At 40.8% G+C, this 20,561-nt stretch overlaps 1 protein-coding gene across 1 annotated transcript in view; it reads left to right on the forward strand.

Annotated features, from left to right (window-relative positions):
• Positions 1-20,561, forward strand: part of LOC117263656 (zgc:85777) — a 25,471-nt gene continuing 4,910 nt past the window's right edge. The window contains exons 1-6 of the mRNA XM_033637251.2: positions 1-234; positions 10,137-10,257; positions 15,611-15,740; positions 17,134-17,240; positions 19,816-19,983; positions 20,291-20,464. Coding sequence (XP_033493142.1) covers positions 34-234; positions 10,137-10,257; positions 15,611-15,740; positions 17,134-17,240; positions 19,816-19,983; positions 20,291-20,464 — 901 coding nt within the window. The 5' untranslated portion in view covers positions 1-33. The remainder of the gene's footprint in view (positions 235-10,136; positions 10,258-15,610; positions 15,741-17,133; positions 17,241-19,815; positions 19,984-20,290; positions 20,465-20,561) is intronic.

Raw genomic sequence — 20,561 nt, forward strand, 5'->3', positions numbered from 1 at the left:
CAGTCACAGCGTGCGCATGCGCGTACAACTGTCATGGCGCTGCGCGAAGGAGCTCTCCGGTTCAAGCTGTTACTCAACAGCCGTAATTTCTACAAAATCACCTCATATGTGGGTGTACGGTCGGTGTCTGAAAATGTGTCATCCAAACCCACAACGTCCAGTGCCTCAGAGACCGCGGCCGACCATTTAATCTACACACAAGAGCACTTTGCATTAAAGGAGACCCTCAGAAAGGTAACAGGACTGCTAGCATTGTAGCTAGCTTGGACGTTGAAATGTAAACAAGGCACGTTTTTTCTTTGTTAAGCAGGTGGCTTTAAGATATTGTTAATGTCCGTGTTTGTTCTTAACAAGCAGCAGTATTATAAGGTTTAATGTAACGTTGAGAAACAGCAGAGTGGCAGTATAATAAAAGTGGGTGAGAGGTCAGTATGCTAGCTTGTTCGCCTCTACTGGACTGTGTTGTTGTCTGCAGAAGCTGCTCTGCGTCACAGCTTCACCAGTTAGACAAACCACAAATTGTCAAGTAGAGCGTTGTTATTGTTGGTCAAAAGGGATGTTAATGTATCTGTCTGCAACCTCAAATGACTGTACAAGCCTACATGTTTTCCTGCTGCCCTAGGTTATGGGAAGGATGGCAAGGCAGAACGCCAGGTACACAGGCTGTGTTTTCATGACCCAGCCTACACTCCCACATCCCACTTGATGAATGCCAGCCCTGCTCTTGCCAACATGTTCTCTGTTCTGCACAGATATGATCTAAAGATACATGAATACATTTGTCAGCTCAGGTTTTAAAATCTGTTGTATGCCAGGAACTGTTTTGACTGACAGGTTTAGATGCACACCATATGTTATATTACTAAACATTGTGTTTAAAGTGTGAACATAATAAATGGAGAAAGGGTTCTCCCGGTACAATAATAAATAAATAAATAAATAAATAAATACTACAACAAGAACACATATAACAGGTATATTGAGATTAAGTAGATATGAGACTTGACATCATGAGGCTGATGTTGCCTATATAGCATTAACTGACTATAGTGGACAGTTGTGAGTGCACTATTCGGACGGGAGTAGTTTTACATAGGGATGTGGACTAATGTCGGTTAACCACAGGATGTGTGTAATAAAAATGTCCGATTTGCACGGGACAAGAAATCTCTGTAATTCTACGAGAGATGGGAGTGGTAACTCGGTTTGCATCCTGGCGTCATCTCCCTGTCGGCATATGCGTGCTACGTTGCTTCCTGTATGTGTTACGTTTATTAGCCCAATATGAAATATTGCCCATGATCAGGATTGTGCGTACACAATGATTAGCAATATGGATTTATATTTGGCCTATCTAACACAACCAGAAGTCCCGTGGCTCTGAAAAGTGCTTTCTTCTTGACCTTTTTGATTGGTCTCCCACGGAGGGCCGTGCGATCATTAGAAGAATGTCGACAACACCGAAAGCTTCTTCAAGTGCCTCCATCATCGGAAAAAACGCAGAAAACTAGTTGTAAACATGGAAAAATGGTTGTAAACAGGACGTGATGATGTTCCCATGGGATTAATATTAATATTAAGTATTTTCTCCGGGCCGTTTCACAGAAGGTCAAAGCCGCCAGAATTTTTACTGACATGATCCGTAATGATTACAGACATGGCGCGTTCGGATGGGACTAGAATCCCTGGTAATAATTACTTTACCCCACGTCTCCACGTTAAACTAATCCCGTCCGAATAGGGCTTTTGAGGCCAGGAGGACAAGCGAGTGTAGTTTAGCCAAAGCAGACACAATGCTGTTTGTATCAAACACATATCTGGCACTGAATCATATGTCACATCTCCCTAATCTATGAGGATGGGAATTGATAAGATTGTATTGATGCTAATGTCATTATCAATTCTGCTTATCAGTTGTGACTCACAATGCATGTGACATAGGTGTGCAGAACCACTGTTAAACTATTGTTGAATTTGGAGCCGGTTCTCAACACAATATTTACCCTTGGTAACGGTCATTCAGAGTATCAGATACAAGGCATTCCTGGAAAGATGTTTCAGCACATTGCTGGTGTTTCCGTCCTTACTTGAAATTATCATTTAATAGATATAGCAAGAAGCACTTGTCATTTTTCTTTGTCGAATGAAGCCAGGCTTTGGACCTTCTCTTCCTCTGTGTCATGACCTCTCCTTGTTGAAAGTTTCCAGCAGCATAGAAGCATGAGTTTGACGTCAGTGTTTTGCAATGAGCACCTGTCAGAAAAACATGCTAGGCTGTCACCGATAAAAAGAGCTGGCAAGCTTGTAGGCGTGAAATTCAGATGAATTGAAAAAGTTGTAATCAGATCTCAACTGAACCCAGCTCCCTATTTATCAAAAAACATTCAGGAAGAAAATAGATTGTGTAATATGGCAAAAGTGGAAAGTGAGTACTTACTACGATGATTAGATAATGTCAGTTTTCAGTGGAATTGTTTGACTAAACCCTGAAATATTCAGGTGTAGAGATAATGAAAAAAATGGAATGGCTGTTTAATGTAACTGTCTCAAAAGCCTTGAAGAGGGCAAGATGGACTGTTTAATTAGTATTTAATCTGATTTCTCCAGTATGATGTAGTAAATGTTTTTGTTATTTGGGTTAAGCAGCTGGGTATGTGTTCTTTGCTTGAGGTTACAAAGACAGTTTAATTACATAAAAGGTGAGGTAATGGACATTAGCAAACATTAGCTACCTCCAAAGCCCTTTCAGACGCATTTGAATTCTTTATTCAACAGTGTCCGTCGTACTCCTCTCTCAGAAATATGGTTTCTTCTTCTTCCCAACCACTTAAACTCAGCCCTAGCGATTTCTTACATGCAGGGCTTTTAGTTTTGGAGAGCTAAGTAACAGCAGCTGCAAATTATAGTTGTAAATAAAAAATCAAAGCAAGGATGAGTAATCAGTCTGACTCATTTCGGATACATATTAGTAGACAGACATTGGAGACACAGACTGCAAAAATAATATCAAGTGCCTAATTCAAGGCAGGGAGCAAAGATGTTGCGGTAAATGGAGGGAAGCTTGTTGTGTGACTAAATCTTGAAAAGGATGCCAGGAGGTTGAAAATAAACTAGCACTGGGAATAATGGGGAGGATGAAAAAATGAAAAGGAAATGCAGAACAATATGTTGGCAGTGCAGGAAAGGGAACTCGAGGAAGCTTGGTTTATTAAAAGAATTCACTGTAGGGTAATGGGTGTTTATAGATGGTACACAAATGGGGTTATAGGAAATCCTTTAGTGACTGTCCAAGGTCAGATGTTCATAGTGCCAATGTTTCCACTACCAATTTTCTGTTATAGGTGGGGAGGGCGTAGGGCCACACAGACTGTTGTCAGTGTAGCCATGTGTGTGTCTGTTACTGTGGTGCTAATTTATAAATGAGACAAACAACTTCCCATACTAAGAAATTAGTCAGGCTTCCAGTCTCCCACATGTACAACCACCAAACCATTCAAGGCTTTGTGTGTGAGTGTGTAAGGTCAGCTCCTGCCATTAACGAGGACAGCGAGCCAAAAGACATTTCCTCAACACTTCTAGGAAGAGGCTCCATGTGCAGCCTCCCATGATTTCAGACTGGGATCCCCCCACACTACGAAGCCATTGTAGTCAGAACAAAACTGCTCGCCAGTGGACTATAAGTCTTGATTTTCTTAGTGTGATCATAATGTGCTGCCACTGACAAATTTCCTTTTTATATTCCATCCTGCAAAAGTGTCTGGTGTTTGAAAAAAATCTAAGAAAGGCATTTTAATTGCCTGAAGATCATCTCCTATACAAATTACTAGTCTTTGTCTTGAATTTAAATCAGCAGGGCCCTCTTCACCATCTGTTGATTTTCTGGATTTCTCACTGTCTTAAGTAGAGATTGGATAAATGATCAACATCACGTTATTGAACCCTTTGGCAAGTTTATGGCTGTTTTCATGTTGCTGTGAGTGACAGACTGTACTTTAGTACAAGCTTTTGATCCCTGCTGTAGCACTCTTAATCTGTAGACACTTTATAATGCAGTAATTTGATACATTTTAGGCGTGAGTCCTGCTTTTAGAGCATGGTTTCCTCTTCATGTATGCATATATTGTAATGTATCCTAGACTGACCGACTGACTGTCTTATTGTGGCCTATTGAATAAATGGCCTCCCTGGTAAAAAATAGTTATCATTGGCAGTGCCGGTGGGTAATTTGTATCTGTAATCTTTTATCATGGTATGTGTAGTGTTATATCATGATATTACATTGTGATATAGTCACTTTTCTCATATTCAACATTGAAACAGCTTATACATTAGGGCTGCAATGATTAGTCGACTAATCGATGACTAATTGACTATTGAAGTAATCGGTGACTATTTCAGTAGTCGACCATTCTCGGAACCCATCGGCTGTATTCGGCGTCTGACTTCCGGCAGACGGCGATACAGCCTCTGGGAGCAGACCCCCGATTTTTTGGCATTCCGGTTTGATTTGGGTGGAGGAGGCGAATTTCCGTTTCCGACTTCCGTTTATATATATAAGTAAATATGCTGAACCATTGCGATGGATTCAGAGTTTGCAGTGACGCCAATTATGTTCCGCCTCGTTAGTTCCCCGCACGGAGCGTTTAACCTGGCAACAACTGCAGCCGGCTCAAACGTGATTGGTCAGTATCACGCAGACTACAAACAGCCTACAACCAGAAACCAGGGCTCTTCCACTCTTCTTCCAGAGGCAAGATCCCCGGGGTTTGCCTACAGACTCTACATTCACCGAATGTAGAGTCTGTATATAGAGACTAGTAGTTGACTAATCAGTTTAAGTCATTTTTCATAGAAAAGTACTATAAAAGTACCCCAAAATACTCTTATTGCAGCTTCTTATGTTCAGATATTGACAGCTTTACACACTCTCCTATGGCGGTTAAATTTTTTTAAACGGTTAAAAAAAAAAGTGAGTACGAAACAAGACATTAGTTGACATAATTTGGGGGTTTGGGAAAGACAGATCACACATTTTTCAACATTTTAACACATTTTTTGATAAAATGATTAGTCGACTAATCGAAGAAATAATCGACAGATTAGTCAACAATGAAAATAATCGTTAGTTGCAGCCCTATTATACATAAAATAATTGGATGGAAATGGCTATATAATATAAGAATATGTACTTCACTTTTGATTCAAAATCTCATACATCCAGAACTTGGCAGCCCTGCTGATAATTTGCAGCATTGCCTGATATGATATGATATAATATAAATATAATACAAGCAGACTTCATGTACTTAAAGGGACAGTTCACCCCATGATCAGAATACATAGCTTTCCTCGCACCTTAAGTGTTTTTTCCAATACAGATTGTTCTGGTGTGAGTTGCTGAGTGTTGGAGATATCAGCCATGGCATGGAGATGTCTTCCTTCTCTCTAATATAATGGAACTAAATGGCTTGTGGTGCTCACAGTGCCAAAAAAATACTTCCTAAAAACTCAACAGCAATGTCTCCGTACAAAAATCAAGACCTGGTTAATGAGGATAATCCACAGACCTTGCTTTGAGCAGTTTTATGTAGGAACTATTTTCTTTCTACTGAACTACACAGCGCAAGAGGAAGTGTGCATCCACTCGTGGACGAGAGGCTCATGCTCGTGACAGTGCGAGATGTAAACATTAATGGCGTCCTCCTCGGCAGGGCTGTAACGTTAGCTCGCTCAGTGGTGCTGGGTGAACTAGCAGTAGATGCACACTTCCTGCTGCGTGGTTACACACTTGGCAGGTGTAGTTTTTCTCACAACAAGGTCTGTGGAGTATTTTGAGTAACTGGATCATGATTTCTGGAGAGACAGTTTTTCAAATGTATTTTTCTTAGTGATTCTAGAGCCATTACATACATATGCATTTTTTATTTTGGGGTGAACTGTCCCTTTAAGATTTTAATGGGACAGAAATGGTAGCAAATCTTTGATGGCTGTCATATTTCCCGAATTTAATTGAAAAAAATGTCTTGATATCATGAGTAACCTTGTGAGTCCGCATAGTTTATTGAATGTACAGTGCTGATGTGGACTCAATGAATACTATTTAGTCCACATCAGCACAGCTGTTTGGGTTTGACAGAAAAGCCCACTCTCTGCGTAGTGTGCTGGGGGAAAACACTCTAGACTGGACATTTTGTAAGAATGAAATGAGAGTGAAAAGAGTGAAATGTTCTCGACCCTGTCCTGCTTGACAGCTCAGTAATGTGAAATGGTTCTGGTATGCAACACAAAGAGAGACATATAACACAATAGAAGCATAGTATCATTCCCCAATGACCTTTATGTTTCCCCTTTCCAGCAGCGAGTCATCCCTCCCTTTCCCTCCTCAGGATTTGAACTCTGAACATGGATATGTTGTAGGTTAAAGGGGACCAGTGCCTTTGTCACTGTTCGGTCTTGTGTTTGATTCTCACAGATTCAGGCTCAGGCATGTGTCCTAAATATCTGTTGAAAGTAGTGTCTGTTTTCTGTTTTGAGCTGTAAAAACATGATGTGCATGTTTTATGTCTACCTCGTAGTCAGATGTTTCTCAGCCAGTACATTTTTCTTGGCCGCTCGAGCAGTTGGCTGGTTTAGGTTTGTGTGTTTTGGAAAGAGAAAATGAGTGTGCATCACTTTTTGCAATCCTGGAAAAAAAAACCTGTGAATTCTTCTTCAGCACTTTGTTTTTTTTGTAGTTTGAATGGTGAAACACAGGTCTAGTCCCCATTGCTCATCGCTGGTTGTGCTTTCACTCTCAAACAGAGGATTAAGCAAAGCTATTTGAAAGAATTATCAAACAGTGTTTATTTTTTTACAGTCCGCGTTATTGCACATGGCTCGTTGAACTCCTGTCACCAGCTGAGACTTGGATTTGATGTTTAATCATTACTTTTCATTGGCTTTACCCACCATTTAGAGCATATTTTACAGAGAGGAGAAACACATTTGTGGAGCAGATTGTCATGGGTCTTTTGAAACCATGGCCCATTAAAAATGTTTATGCATTAAAGTGAGTAACACCAAAGCAAAGCTGTTAGCGTTGTTTATAATATTTCGGCCAACAAGTGCAAATCAATTTGCTGGAGGACATTTTAATTTGAATTGAAAAGCCAGAAACAGCTTGTACATTTTTATTTTTTATTTATTTGACATGTTCAGTACTTCATACCAGCATTATTTTGTAGAAGCTGTTGTTGACATCCCGTGCACTTGAACTTCCTGTTGACAAAGCCTGCTGTGTGAGGTGGAATTGTTAAAATAGTTGGCAACAAAATGCAACCCTGTAATCCACACTATAGATCTGCAGCCCATTCTCTGCAAAAAATAGCACCATATGAGCGTCTCAATAGATTAATAAGCACTTCTCTAGCTGTGGACCACTTCCAGGTGCTCAAAATGAGTCATGGCACCAAGGTTCACTCATTCCAAAGTCTGTTCCAAAGCCAGGTTGCAATCCACTCTTCACTCCCCGCAGACATTTTGGCCATGACTCACAAAACCAGGTGCTAGCGATAAACACTGACAAAGTGCAATGCTGCTTGAATTTGGTGTCGAGAGACAGAACAAAAGCTGCTCGTATTGTTGAAGGATATTATATAAAATTCAGTGGTGAGATCTCCAGAATCAATTTGTTCCCCCCTCATGAATTCATGAGTTTCATTTAGTTGCAAAACAAATTAGAACAAAGCTGGTACATTTGGAGATACATAATATAAGCCTGTTATTAGACTCAGTTAACGACATCCACCTCCTAGAGAGTGAAGTTATTCTTTAACCAAAACTGTGCACAGTGTTTTGTTCCACTCTTAAAGCATATAATAAAGTCATCCTTCATTTTCAGGCAGTCGTGTATCCCAGGCTTTGTGGCTGAATAGATGGAGTGGCTGCTAACCCAGAAGGAATGTCATTAGTATGGGTTTCCGTAACAAGCTTTATTTTTGCACGCTGTTCTAAATATTCCTTGAGAGGTTTTTTTACTTTGCCAAGACTAAAATGGTGGAGGAAACACTGAGTCATTAAAATATCGGCTTTCTAATGGTCGAATGCGAAGTTGTCGAATATCAGCACAACACTGGATACTAACAGCTTAAGTATAAAAGTATCAGTGTCATCCCAAAACCCAACTTTGCCAACTATACCATTTTGTGTAACCAACATTGCCACTGATTTAAGGTTTTGTTTTTAGCACTATTTTTCTGCTCCAAGATGACACAGATTGGGATTGAGGCCAAACCTCTGTCATTGTTTTTATGAGCCCTCAGCTTATCATATTATGTGTCACTAGCCAAGCATTGGTTATCAGTAGGGGACTGATATAGGAAACAGCATGTCATGCATACTGTCACTGTGTTGTCATCCTTTTACACTCACTATGTATTACGCTTTTCCAGCCTGCTTTCTATTCATTGATATGTAATATCTTACCTCGCTGTCTGCTACAGATAGATTACATAGACTTAAGTAGAGATGTGCACTCCACAGCAGGAAGCCATTATATGTTAACGGTCATTGTGTGAGTTCACTCATTTTATTTATCTTTGTATGAGACAGGAGATAGAATAGCAGGGCTGTAATTTGTTGTTTGAATCATATTGAGGTTTTAAAAAACATGCAGACATATGTGCAGTTATGCTTAAAACGTGAATACAGTGATAAGGATAATTTAATGCTAGGCCTGCATGATATGGGGAAAATATGCAATATAGCAATAATGGTATTATTTGGGATAAATAAACAGATATTGAATTATACTCATTTCTGACTCAGACTTTATAGATATATATCTGAGCTCATCCTCCATTACTTTCTTTCTCTCATTTCAATTCAATACGCTTTATTGGCATGACATTTCATATGTGTTGCTGAAGCACAATTTCAATTTAAGATAGTGAATTCAATTAACTGCACTGGAATGAAGTAGGTAATTAAATTATTAAAGAAACAGTTAATAACAATGTATAAATATAAATCATACGCATGCATTTTAAAGACAAAAGTCATTAATTGAAGGAGTAAATAGAAAGGCGTGGAGTGTGATCCGTGAGGAGATGAACTGTGTGTTGTTGTGTTGGTTGTCAATGAAGCTGTGACATGCACTGACATATCTTGCTGCACATCTTTCTCTCTCTCTCGACTACGCACTGAGTTATTTCCTCAAAGGAGCAAGCAGCAACCTCAGAGACTGAAAAATGAGGCCAATGCGGAAGTGCAAAAAAACTGCAGTCAGGGTCAGGGTCAGGGTCAGGGTCATCAAAGGGCCACTTGACGCTGACTAACATTCATGTCAACTGCACATGGGGTAATTTTTTTTAATAACTCAGCCGTTTGCATTATATGAAGGCCCAAAGTTACACATAATTAAGGAAGGGCCATCTGCTGATAGTGTCATCAGCTTCTTAGTCAGATCCAACCTTCACTCCTCCACATTTCCTGCCTCTAGCCCACCATGGTCACTTCTGGCCCTGAAAAACCAAAATGGCGACAACTGAAATGCAGAATTAAGCTTCGCTATGATCATCATTTTCAACCTCATCGCATGTTTTTCTTCAAGATGCAATGAATGTTCTTTGGTGTTTCAACTCTTGTGTTGACCACCATTTCATCTATGACGCACACAAGCTCGCCTGTGTCTGCCTTCGCAATGTGCGCTCTACTCACGCGAACACAGACACAGTCAGAGCAGAGGGAAGTTTCAGAGAGCAGAGCAGACGTAGTAAGGTCGCATGCTAGCTCACCTTTTCAAGCACTGGCTCAATCAGGCAACTGACTGATTTTATTTACTGGCATGACCTAACTTTTTACCGGCCCTGCGCCATCAGGCAACCCTTATTGTTGGACCCGGCCTAACAGCGAGGGCTCTACTCGATTGGCAGGAGAGTTAACAGCAAGGCACCAATCAGGCAAAAAAAGTGCATTAAAGGCAGAATGTAATTTAATAAGTTGTTACTATATTCAAAGTGCAATGTGTTTGTTGTGCAAGTTGACATCACGATGCCGATAATGAAACTATATAACTATGTGCAGCCCTTCTAAATGCTCATTATTAGAAGTATACACATGTAAACATATCATATCTTGCTGTTGTGTTTGTGCCCTAGATCATCGACCAGGAGATCAACCCCTATGTGGATCAGTGGGAAGCAGAAGGGACGTTTCCAGCCCATAAAATCTTCAAAATCTTAGGAAACGCTGGCTTTCTAGGAGTCAACAAACCAGTCGGTAAGAACATTAGACTGTGTGTGTTCCTTTTTGAGGATCGTATTTGAAAACCAATGCATGCAGCTACAATGCAGGAGCTCCATGATCAGACACAGACTCCAAGAGAAAGTTTTCCCACTCCTGTTGTTGTGGAGTTCGGCATGACATTGCTCTGCATTATTTGTTTGGCCACCTGTATCTTTGTTAGATCTATAATTGACCAACAGTGCATGCTGGGAGAGGTTCCAGTCCTTGAGAGTCTGAAAGGGAATTTAGGATTTGCTGTGTGATTTTTGTGTGAGTGATTTTGTTTTGAAGAATCACAGACAAATGACATTTTTTGGAGAAATGATGGTTTAATTAATCAAGTGGGGTTTTGTGCATTATCTGGAGCAGAGCGATTAGGGAAAATGTCTGTTTGATTTAGAGACCCAGAAGCCTTTTTATTTTGGAGGAGGCTTGTTTCCTGTGAAAGGATCTAAGGAGATAATGAGCCTGCCGGGAAATGATAATAACCATCATATCAAGGTGCCAAACTCAGTGCACCTTTAGTGCTTTTTGTAACAAAAGCCATTTTACCTAATTGTGTCTCACTGACAATGTTCATTTTCACAAGATAGTACATTGTTATTTGAGTATTTGCCCTGCTTTTCACCTTTTTACTTGCTTTTTTATGTTAACTTGGATGCCTTAAAGGAGCATCGTACAGTTAAAAACCCCAAAATGCTTGGCTTGTGTTTGCAGTATATGTGTCCATGACATAACAAATGGCTGTGGTCGTGTTATGAGGGCATTTTTTGGCACGGACTTAATTCCATTTGTATTCTTGGGCATTTTAGTTGGTAATCCATACAAATATGACGACTGATTAATGACCCGTGCCTAAGTCTACATGATATATGTTTTTGGTACGTGCTGTTTCTGTTGCCATTGCAAACACTCTCATGATTAATCAGTAACATATCCGTGAATTGAAAAGCCCTTGACGTAACATAAATATTGCTTTTAAGGCTAATCTTTTTAAATCCAAGATTACACATGACTAACAGTCACTCAGAATTGTGATTTAAGTTGTGGTTAGAATTTGTCTGAAAAGATATGTGGCTCAAAATGTGCCGCCAAGGAGTCAAGGAGCGTTTGGCATGTCTTTTTTCACAGCTGAATTCACTTTCCATTCATTACCTCTCTGTAAGACAGCCATACATTACAGTTGGTCTGGTTTAGGAACGTTCCCGCTGTGATGATGAAGGCTGGTGTCACAGCAACATCCCACAACAGCTGTCTGCTACAGTATATCCCATTTCCAGATGTGTACCCAGCTGTGTCACTGCTGGGGGGGAGGAGGGAGCGTGATGAGTGCTGTACAGTACAGGACCACAAAGTAGTTGTGGTTGGGATGTGTAAGTCTGAATATATGAAGAGATGTGTGGGAGCTGTTTGACGATCAACAGTAGAGATGAAGTAATTTCTCTCAATGAATTCGCCACTTCACATCTTTGTCCTTGTCTTGCTGTGATAACTTCACAGTATTAAAAACAGCTGTAGTTGCTGTTCTGGCATTTGACGCTGAAAAGAACTAATGTGTGAACAATGTGGACACTGAGCGTGATGAATAGGATTGCACCACAGGTCTGTAGGTCAAAGAAGAGGGAGGGCGGGGGAATTAAAACGTGCTGAGTACACAAGTCTTAAGCATTAGTTGGCAGGATTAGAGGAGGCGTGGTCCTGCGTAAGGCTATATGAAGACACATTGTATTATCAGGTGGTAGATTACCTGGGATAATTATATAGAAACAACTGTCAGGGTTGACATGTGTCAGTGTGCAATTTAAACTGACCTCCTACTGCATACTTGCAGTCAGTGAGTCTAGTTTTTAAAACTTAAAATGTGACAGCCCTTTCTAAGATAATGACATTTTAGATAAGTAAAGCTAAGGGCAATCATTGCACTGTTTTTAAAAAGACTGTTGCTTAGTTACCATACTGTGGAGTCTGGCTCCTTCTGATAATGTTTGTTGCATTTGGTTCGATATTTGTAATAACCAAAGTTGCCATAGTGTGTAGTTGTAGTAACTACAGCTAGACATGTCCCTTTTCTGTCATGCTGACTAATGAAGGAGACTCTCAAAAAATTCCGCACTGGGTTAATTGATTTAGAGGATTGGATTACAGGGAAGGGAGAGGGGATTTAGGAGTGTGTTCAATGGAGAAATGATTCATTGTTTGGAATGAGAGAAGAACCCAAAGCCAAATACAACACCTAACAATCTCGTACAAAAAAAAGTCAAAGTGCAGATGTGGTGAGATTTCATAATCTACTCACAATATTGATAAAGTTACTGAAAAAATTATCAGTGATGAAAAATTCTTTGGTAATCTGCAGAAGGAAGGAGTGAAATCATCTCGGTATAGAGTTGTGATAAAATTATTTAATGGAAAATAATGTTAAAATGCTCTGTTTTGTTGTTGTGTTATGGTTTTAATTCATCAGTAAACATTTAAAAGTGTCATTTTGTACTCTCATTCACTGGGCCATGAAGTCGACCCTGAAATGCAGCGTCCCTGGTTTGATTCTGGCAGAGGACTTCAGAGGATGTTATTCTCTGTCTCCTATTTCCTGTCACCTCTATCACTATCTTATAAAAACATTAAATGCTCCCCACCCACCCCAAAAGAAAAGAATAAACCAAACCTGAAAGCCACTGTCCAATATATACACTGACATATATTATTCAGGCCTATTTTTAAGCTTTGTTCCTGTTCACTGTGGTGACAAGAGGATACTGTCATGAACCAGAGTATAGGGAAGAAGAACTTTTGCAGAGGGAGACTGAACAGGCTGAAAGAGAGAGAATATGGAGAGTATACGTTTGAGAAAATGTAGTGCCAAATGGCTTTGCTTCTGTGCCGTTACTCCTGTCTGTTTCTCCAAACTGGGGACATGTCGACTGCCATCTTCTCTAAGTAGTACGCTGACTGTGGATATGTACCTCGTATAACCCCACTTCAGAAAGAGGATCTATCTGAAATCCAGGAAAGTAGCACTGGTAGATTCGCACCAGGCAACTGTTTACATATTATAAAGCTGTGAAGCATTTCCGTTTATTTAATCCACTGTCGGGAACACTCAACACTCATTTTCCACTCTTTTTCCATGTCCAGGGAAAGGCATTATTACCTTCACAACACAAGAGCAGGAAGTTTTCCTAAGGCGGCCACGTTGAGGGAGAAGTCAGGGATGACCCTTGGCTCCCTGCCTGTTTTCCTTTGCTCTGAGAGGGAGGTATCTGCTGTTCACACCATGGCAATGGCCTCTTGTCTTTTGCCTGACAGATAGAACCTGGCAGCCTCCGCAGTTTTCCCTTTAACTGAATATTTTCGCTGTTAATGTTTACGTGAATAACCTTTGGAGAGACTTGTGTCCAGACTCTTTCCTTTCTCACAATTCCTACTTTAGTAATACCGTGATACATGCATTACAAAGGCTTGTTTTTCTATTTAAAAACATTATTAATACAGTGACTTTCTGATTTTATAATACATTACACTGTAACGGTGATGCATGCATTCAGGGGCTGAGTAATAGTGCAATTACACCTTTGTCTATTGTTGTAATTGTTACACATTTGTCATGGATTTGAGCTTACGACTGATTCATCCTATGCTGTCATCTTCCAGGTAGAAATGGTTTTATCATCAAGTCATTCATGGTACTGAGCACGTCAAATAGAAAACATTCTACTTCCTTCAACAGTACCTGTGTCTGCTTGTGCTGCACCTTTTAAATTCTCGCAATCTTTATTCTCCAATATGGAGCTCCACCCCAGAAAGAGCCTACGCTGTGGAACATCTGGTGTTCAGAAGAAACACATGTGCGCAGGATTGACATTTGTGACAGAATTTTGTTTGTTTTTCTTCTGCTTGCTTGTTCAACCAGACGGCCTGCTGTTTGGCCGAAAGTGGGATAAACCTCAGTGCTTCCCTTCATCCACATTATCCACCGCAGGGTTTCCAGCGCTCAGAGACTTAGCGCTGCACAGCTGCACCTGCTTCCTCTTATTTTTGGCTCCCCCACTCCCTTGTTTGCTTGTCCCGCTATATCTTCCTTTTTTTTCGCTGTCCCGATTTATACTGTTCACTCTCTTTTTCTCCCCGTCACTCTCTGACGGGCTGCCAGACTGTGCTTTCCACTATTCGATAACTAGTCTGACAGGTGATATTAAACCACTTTGCTGGAGTTGCAGGCCTCCATGTGGTAAATTTGCTGATAGTTATTCATTGTCAGTCAGTGCTAGTATCCATCATCCAGCGGCTGGAATACTGTATTTAGTCATGGGAAAACGGAGCCCTGAGCATTTCACAAATACTCAGTCTTGTTACTTTTGGCGGACCGGACGTTATCATCAAGAGATTTGTCTTAAATGAATAACTGTCACGTTACATTTGTTAGACCGGCATGGGGTGATGATGTTCATTTTTTTGTGCTGCAGAAAGACCATTCATTTTCATATCGAGATCTGAATGTGTGCAACACAAACGACTTTAGGACAAAAGCAGGATAAAAGCGAGCACATTAGCCGGCTAATTCCATGAGTACCGGACAGAAAATTGGCCTTTAGCATTAAGTATATTAGTATAAAAACCAGCCTGTTCGTTTCATAATAGCTGCTGCAACTGATGATGAAAGGCAAAAGAAAGGGAATGCAGAAAAGATGGCTCTTTATGAGGATAACTGACAGAAAGTGGTGTTTTAAACATGATTCATAATGCACTGTTCAACTCCATTAAGGACCTAAGGTCTTTGCAAATGCCTGCACTGCCAGAATGGAGGAAACAGACATCCATTTTTTGACTTTTTCAGTAAATGGCTGAGATCAAAATGAAGTTTGATGTACTAAGCAGAACAGATGAGATGACACTGAGATGACAGTGACCCTGCACCACGCAGCTGATCTCCCAACAGTGCTTTTTACACGTAATTACAGATAGCGCAATTAATGATAACATCCTGTAATTAATTTGAGTGCATGCTCCGGTGCCAACAGATCAGATCAGCTCAGAATATTATATGTATACCAGTGTGTACAGGAACGTTAGCCAGTGATTTTATCACAGAGACAACAGTGGACAGGGAAGGTGGGTACAAAGGCCACTTTAAGGTGACTAATGTAGGAGTGGGATAAATTTATCCACAGTGACACTGGTACAACGTTCTTTATCTGTCTTAGCTGACTAGTAAATGTGCTCATCTGTTGTCAAATGTGTATAAATAAGGGGGAACTAATATTAAACTCAAGAATCCACACAGTGTACAATGAACTGTCAGCCTTGAACATCCGTAGCTGAACGAGTGTGTGTCTTTTGTTTCGTGCAGAATATGGAGGCCTGGGTCTGGACTTCAGCTACAGCGTGGCGGTGTCAGAGGAGCTGGGCAACATTCGCTGTGGAGGCATCCCCATGGCCATCGGTGTACAGACTGACATGGCTACTCCTGCTCTCGCCAGGTACAATCTCACAAACTTCATAACACATGATAGAGCACAAGACAGTTTGCAGCGCAGTAAACTGCAATGCTTTTTCTTATCAGAAGGACAACAACAAATCAGTGACTCAGGCAACAAAGTCTGCTTTGGTTTTTTTTCCTTTTCACACCACCACTAGAGCCACTCGTGTTCGAGCTGGAGTGCATTTTCAAACATTCATCCCACATGGGTGTGTTTGATTTCGAGGTCGTAAAAGGTTGTATTGCTACCCCGGCAACAACTGTCACCCTGTTTAGCCTGCAGATAATTAGATTGTGTTTGACGTACGAGTTTTTAAAACCACACCATGTCCAAACAGTGGAAGGAGCGCCTTTATTTCAGACACTTTGTTCATTAAATGATCCAGCTCCACAGATGTGTCTCCTTTTTTCACCAATCTTTTCGTAGCTTTGTGTTTATTTTAGTGTGTTTTACAATAACAGCTCCACTGGTGAGCAAGTAGTGAGTTTCACTGATTGCACTCAATGTGATGACCAGTTAAAAACCTCTCATACCAATATTAATTGGTGTGAGTAACCAAATCCATATCCACACTGTTTGTACAGGTTGTTACTCTGTTAGATAAAGGAACAACAAGTAATGACAAACAATACTAGAGGCATTTTACAGTCAATCAGTGCACTGATTCCTAACTGGTTCTGCACCATCTGCTCAGCTGTAATGCTACTTTGCCAGCACAGTGGCTGCAGAGTTTTATAAACAACTGACACTGAAACTAACTGCTGCACAAACTAAGGATTAACTCTGGTGCTTTTTACTGTGCTGCATGTAAAAGTTGTTATGTGACAAGCTGAGAGTCTTAAGTCAGTGCGGTATCATGTATCTTAGTGGTTGCTGCACAGTCCTTATTATAGTTACACTCCCTTGAGTATAAACATATTTGGCAATTGTTTGTGTTACCACGTCGGGTCTTGGCTTCTTGTGTGATATATTATGAAACAGCTGCTGGTGACTTAAGACAAAATTCAGTGGAAGAGACAGTCTCGGGAGCTTAATTAGGGGATCTACACGAGCTCGCAACAAGGTCTAAGTGTTAAGAGAGCAGCAAAAAGAAAGGAATACCGTGGGAGATTCAGGATACTGAACCCAAACTGAAACTCTAATTGCGTCAAACATGACATTGTGGTTTTATAGCAGTAAAGCTACTGCTGTGTCTTGTGACAGTCACACAGTATGGTTTATTATGTGACTGTTGACAATCATGCTTGTATTAGATACAAAAAGTGTTGCGTTCTGGATCTCTTTACCGGAACTCAACAAGGGATGATCTTGGATTGCCCTTAGTGTCAAAGAGTAACTGCCAGTATATAGCTCCTAATATGTTTTATTTCTTCATGTGTGTGTGTGTCTGCAGGTTTGGTACAGCTGAGCTAAAGAGAGAGTTCCTCCTTCCCACCATCATGGGGGACAAAGTGGCCTGCCTCGGTGTTAGTGAAGTCGGAGCTGGCTCTGATGTCTCAAGTACGTCTCCTTCATCATTCGTTTCTAATCATATAATTTCCTGCTAAGGTCCTGAAGGACCATTGTGACTGAATTCGAGTTGCAAAAATGATTAAGGAGCCAGAAATACAGCAATTTAGCAGTCACTGTTGTACTGATGTTCTCTCGGGAGAGCAGGCATGGCAAATGCAACACACTGTATAGAGGCCAGAGTTCACCATCATCAGATTCCACCATGTTTTGGGCTCTTTTTTTCTGGATTAGTATGTATAATGCTTGAGGTCTGATGACAGGCTAACTGTTACCAATGAATCCTTGTGCTATCATGTATGCTAGCTAACGCGGAATCACTGTGTTGCACCGATCCATTACAGCAAGGGGAACTAGTTAGCTAACAGTTATGTACTATCTTACTATCACATGCCCCGTATGTCGTAGAGACATGAAACTTTGCACAGAGATGCCTCTCCTCATGAGGAACAAATTTACCCAAGAACCCATAACTTCCGGTTGTATAGATTTTCCACCATTTTGAATTTTTTGAAAAACACTTAAAATCGATCTCTTCCTAGGAAGTTTGATCGATCTGCATGAGACTCAGTGAACATAATCTAAGGACCAATATCTTAAGTTTCCTCTTGCAAAAGTTGGAAAACTTACTAAAACTGAGCTTCTATAAGGCAATGAATATTGCGGAGGGCGTGGCTCATCACATAAAGGTGTATAACATCTCAAGGGTTTCACCCATCACCACGCAACTTTGTAGGCATATGACCACACATAATCTGAGGGGACCCCTCCATTATTGACCCCATCAAACAAAATGGGGGTGCTAGAGAGCTAATTTCTTATCTAGGCCTAACCGCCATATTGATTTTTACTAAACTTGGTAGATATGTAGAACAGGACGCCTCAAGGTGACTGGAGAAATTTAACTCTAATTGGCAACTGGGTGGCGCTATAACAACAGAAAAATGAACGAAGGCCCGGATTCCAACCCCCACCGCCGCAACAAGGGCTAGCCGCACCTTTCCCATGTGAACTACCAGTGCGCCCCACTTTTAAGTCAATACAACATATAAACACTTTAACTATCTGCCTTTCAACGTGCTACCTCAACTACTAATGTACAGTTTTAGCCCACTAACTATCCCACTATTGGCAGTGGTACTACTGTACTTTCAATAAAGCAATCGTAGTATCAAATTCACAAAAACTCTGTCTGAATACATTGCTCTTCTTAATGGGTTCAGTTGACTATTTAATCTGCAATTTCCTATGACCTGTATCCCAAATACACACCATGTGAAACTGTACGTGGACAACTGTGCACTCAATGGGTATGGACTAGTTGAAACATATTGTCTAATCAGCTGTTTAACTATTCATTAATTATAACTATTAAAACGTTTCGAGCAAGAGACTCTGAAACACCGTCCACCAAAACACGTTGTTGTTGTTTTAATAGCTTGGTACTGTATGCACCATTAAAGGGTATGTTTACATGGCACTTTGGGCCGCCCTACATGTTACTGTAGGCCCCCAGGTTATTATGCAACTCAATTTTATACAGTATATGCAGTAGGGGTCCCTGCTCTGTCTCTCTTTCAGCTAAGGGGTCCATGGCTTGAACAACACTGAAGACCCATGGTCAAAAGTGCATTTATGTGTCCATCTCCACTTTTGGTGGTTATATGGTACACACAAGGCACACACTAAATACAGTCCCTTAATTAATCATAGGAGTGTTTTAGGCGTAAAATGAATTCAACCAAGTATGTCAATGCTCATTTCCTTTAAAAGTCAGGTGCATCTAATCGTGGTGCATTGCTATTTATGTGGCATATTTGTCAAATTGGAGAAGCAAGTGATTTTCTTCTAAGAGTAATGCGTAAAGAGCAGCAATGGCATGGCAGAAAATTGGAAATTTAAGCAGCAAAACTAAAAACTGTACTTATAAACTCGACGGTTGAAACACAGCTGAACTTTTATCCTCTGACATAAAGAAGTTACACTGCTCCTCGTGCACGAATGCACACAGCGTGTCTCTAAATGGGAAATCTGCTGTGGAGCATCAGATGACAGCAGCTCCGCTTTGCTCTCTCCTATGTTCAAAGTATAGAGAATGTTATTGATATTTTCTTCATTAATGATGTATTTTTTCACCCACCTGCAACCCAACTGTGCGTTGGTGAGTGTAGTATAGTAGTAAGTGAGTATATGCATTTGTGAACCAGCCTGTGTAGGCACATCTTACTGTCTGAATAATGTGCCCATTAAATAGCAGGAAAATCCTGTGCCGCTGATTTTAAGACCAGGTTTTCATTTGTTAGCTATGCACCTGAACGGTCATTTACTACTTATGCCGTGTGGGCACTGGGCATCTGGAACAAACAATGACAGTTGCACTGTGCTGAAGACAGGGCCCTTACTTTAATACACCAACCTTTGCTCAGAGTAACATCTTTCTTTTAACAGCCCAAATTGTTTTTCTTGGATTGTTCATCCTTTAAAACATACCTTCCATCCTTGCAATCATCTTCCCAATTTCTCTTTCTCTCCATCCATTTACACACTCCACCACACACTGATTCAGGTATCATGACCAAGGCAGTAAGGAAAGGGGAGGAATACGTTATTAACGGGGGAAAGATGTGGACCACAAATGGTACCCAGGCTGACTGGATTTGTCTCCTCGCCAACACCAGCGACGGGCCACCTCACAGAAATAAATCCCTCATCTGTGTGCCCATGAAGCTGCCAGGTAGGAGTCAGTTATTTGTGAGATGATTTTCATGTAAAAGCAGAAGATCTTTTCTTTGGACAAAACCTCTGTAATTGACATTCATCATCTGGGATTCGATTACATCTAAAACAGCCCTCAAATTAAAGATTCTGTGTTGTTTCAGTTCTACTAAAACAAATGATTTACTGCAATCTTCCCACATGATTTACATGAGCATATAACCCAAAAACATCCTTCCGTTCTATCAATAGGATTCGTTGTTATTACTGTGCCTTTGCCAAGATGCATGATGATGGTTTTTTTTTTCTTGCCCTTCTCCCCGTAGGAGTACACATCGCCCGCAAGATTGATAAACTCGGCATGTGGTCATCGGACACAGCTCAAGTGTTCTTCGACGATGTCCGCGTGCCCTGCAAGAACCTCATCGGCCAGGAAGGCATGGGATTCACCTATCAGATGCTTCAGTTCCAGGAAGAGAGGCTCTGGGCAGTGGCCAATGGTGAGTGAGCCTTTCTTTTAATTCCTCATTTCTCCCTCACTCCCGGCAATATCCAGTAATCAGACGTCATCTTTCCTCGTTTTCTTTACTTTTCCAC

This window comes from Epinephelus lanceolatus, chromosome 16, assembly GCF_041903045.1.
Source record: "Epinephelus lanceolatus isolate andai-2023 chromosome 16, ASM4190304v1, whole genome shotgun sequence".
NCBI classification, from domain to species: Eukaryota; Metazoa; Chordata; class Actinopteri; order Perciformes; family Serranidae; genus Epinephelus; species Epinephelus lanceolatus.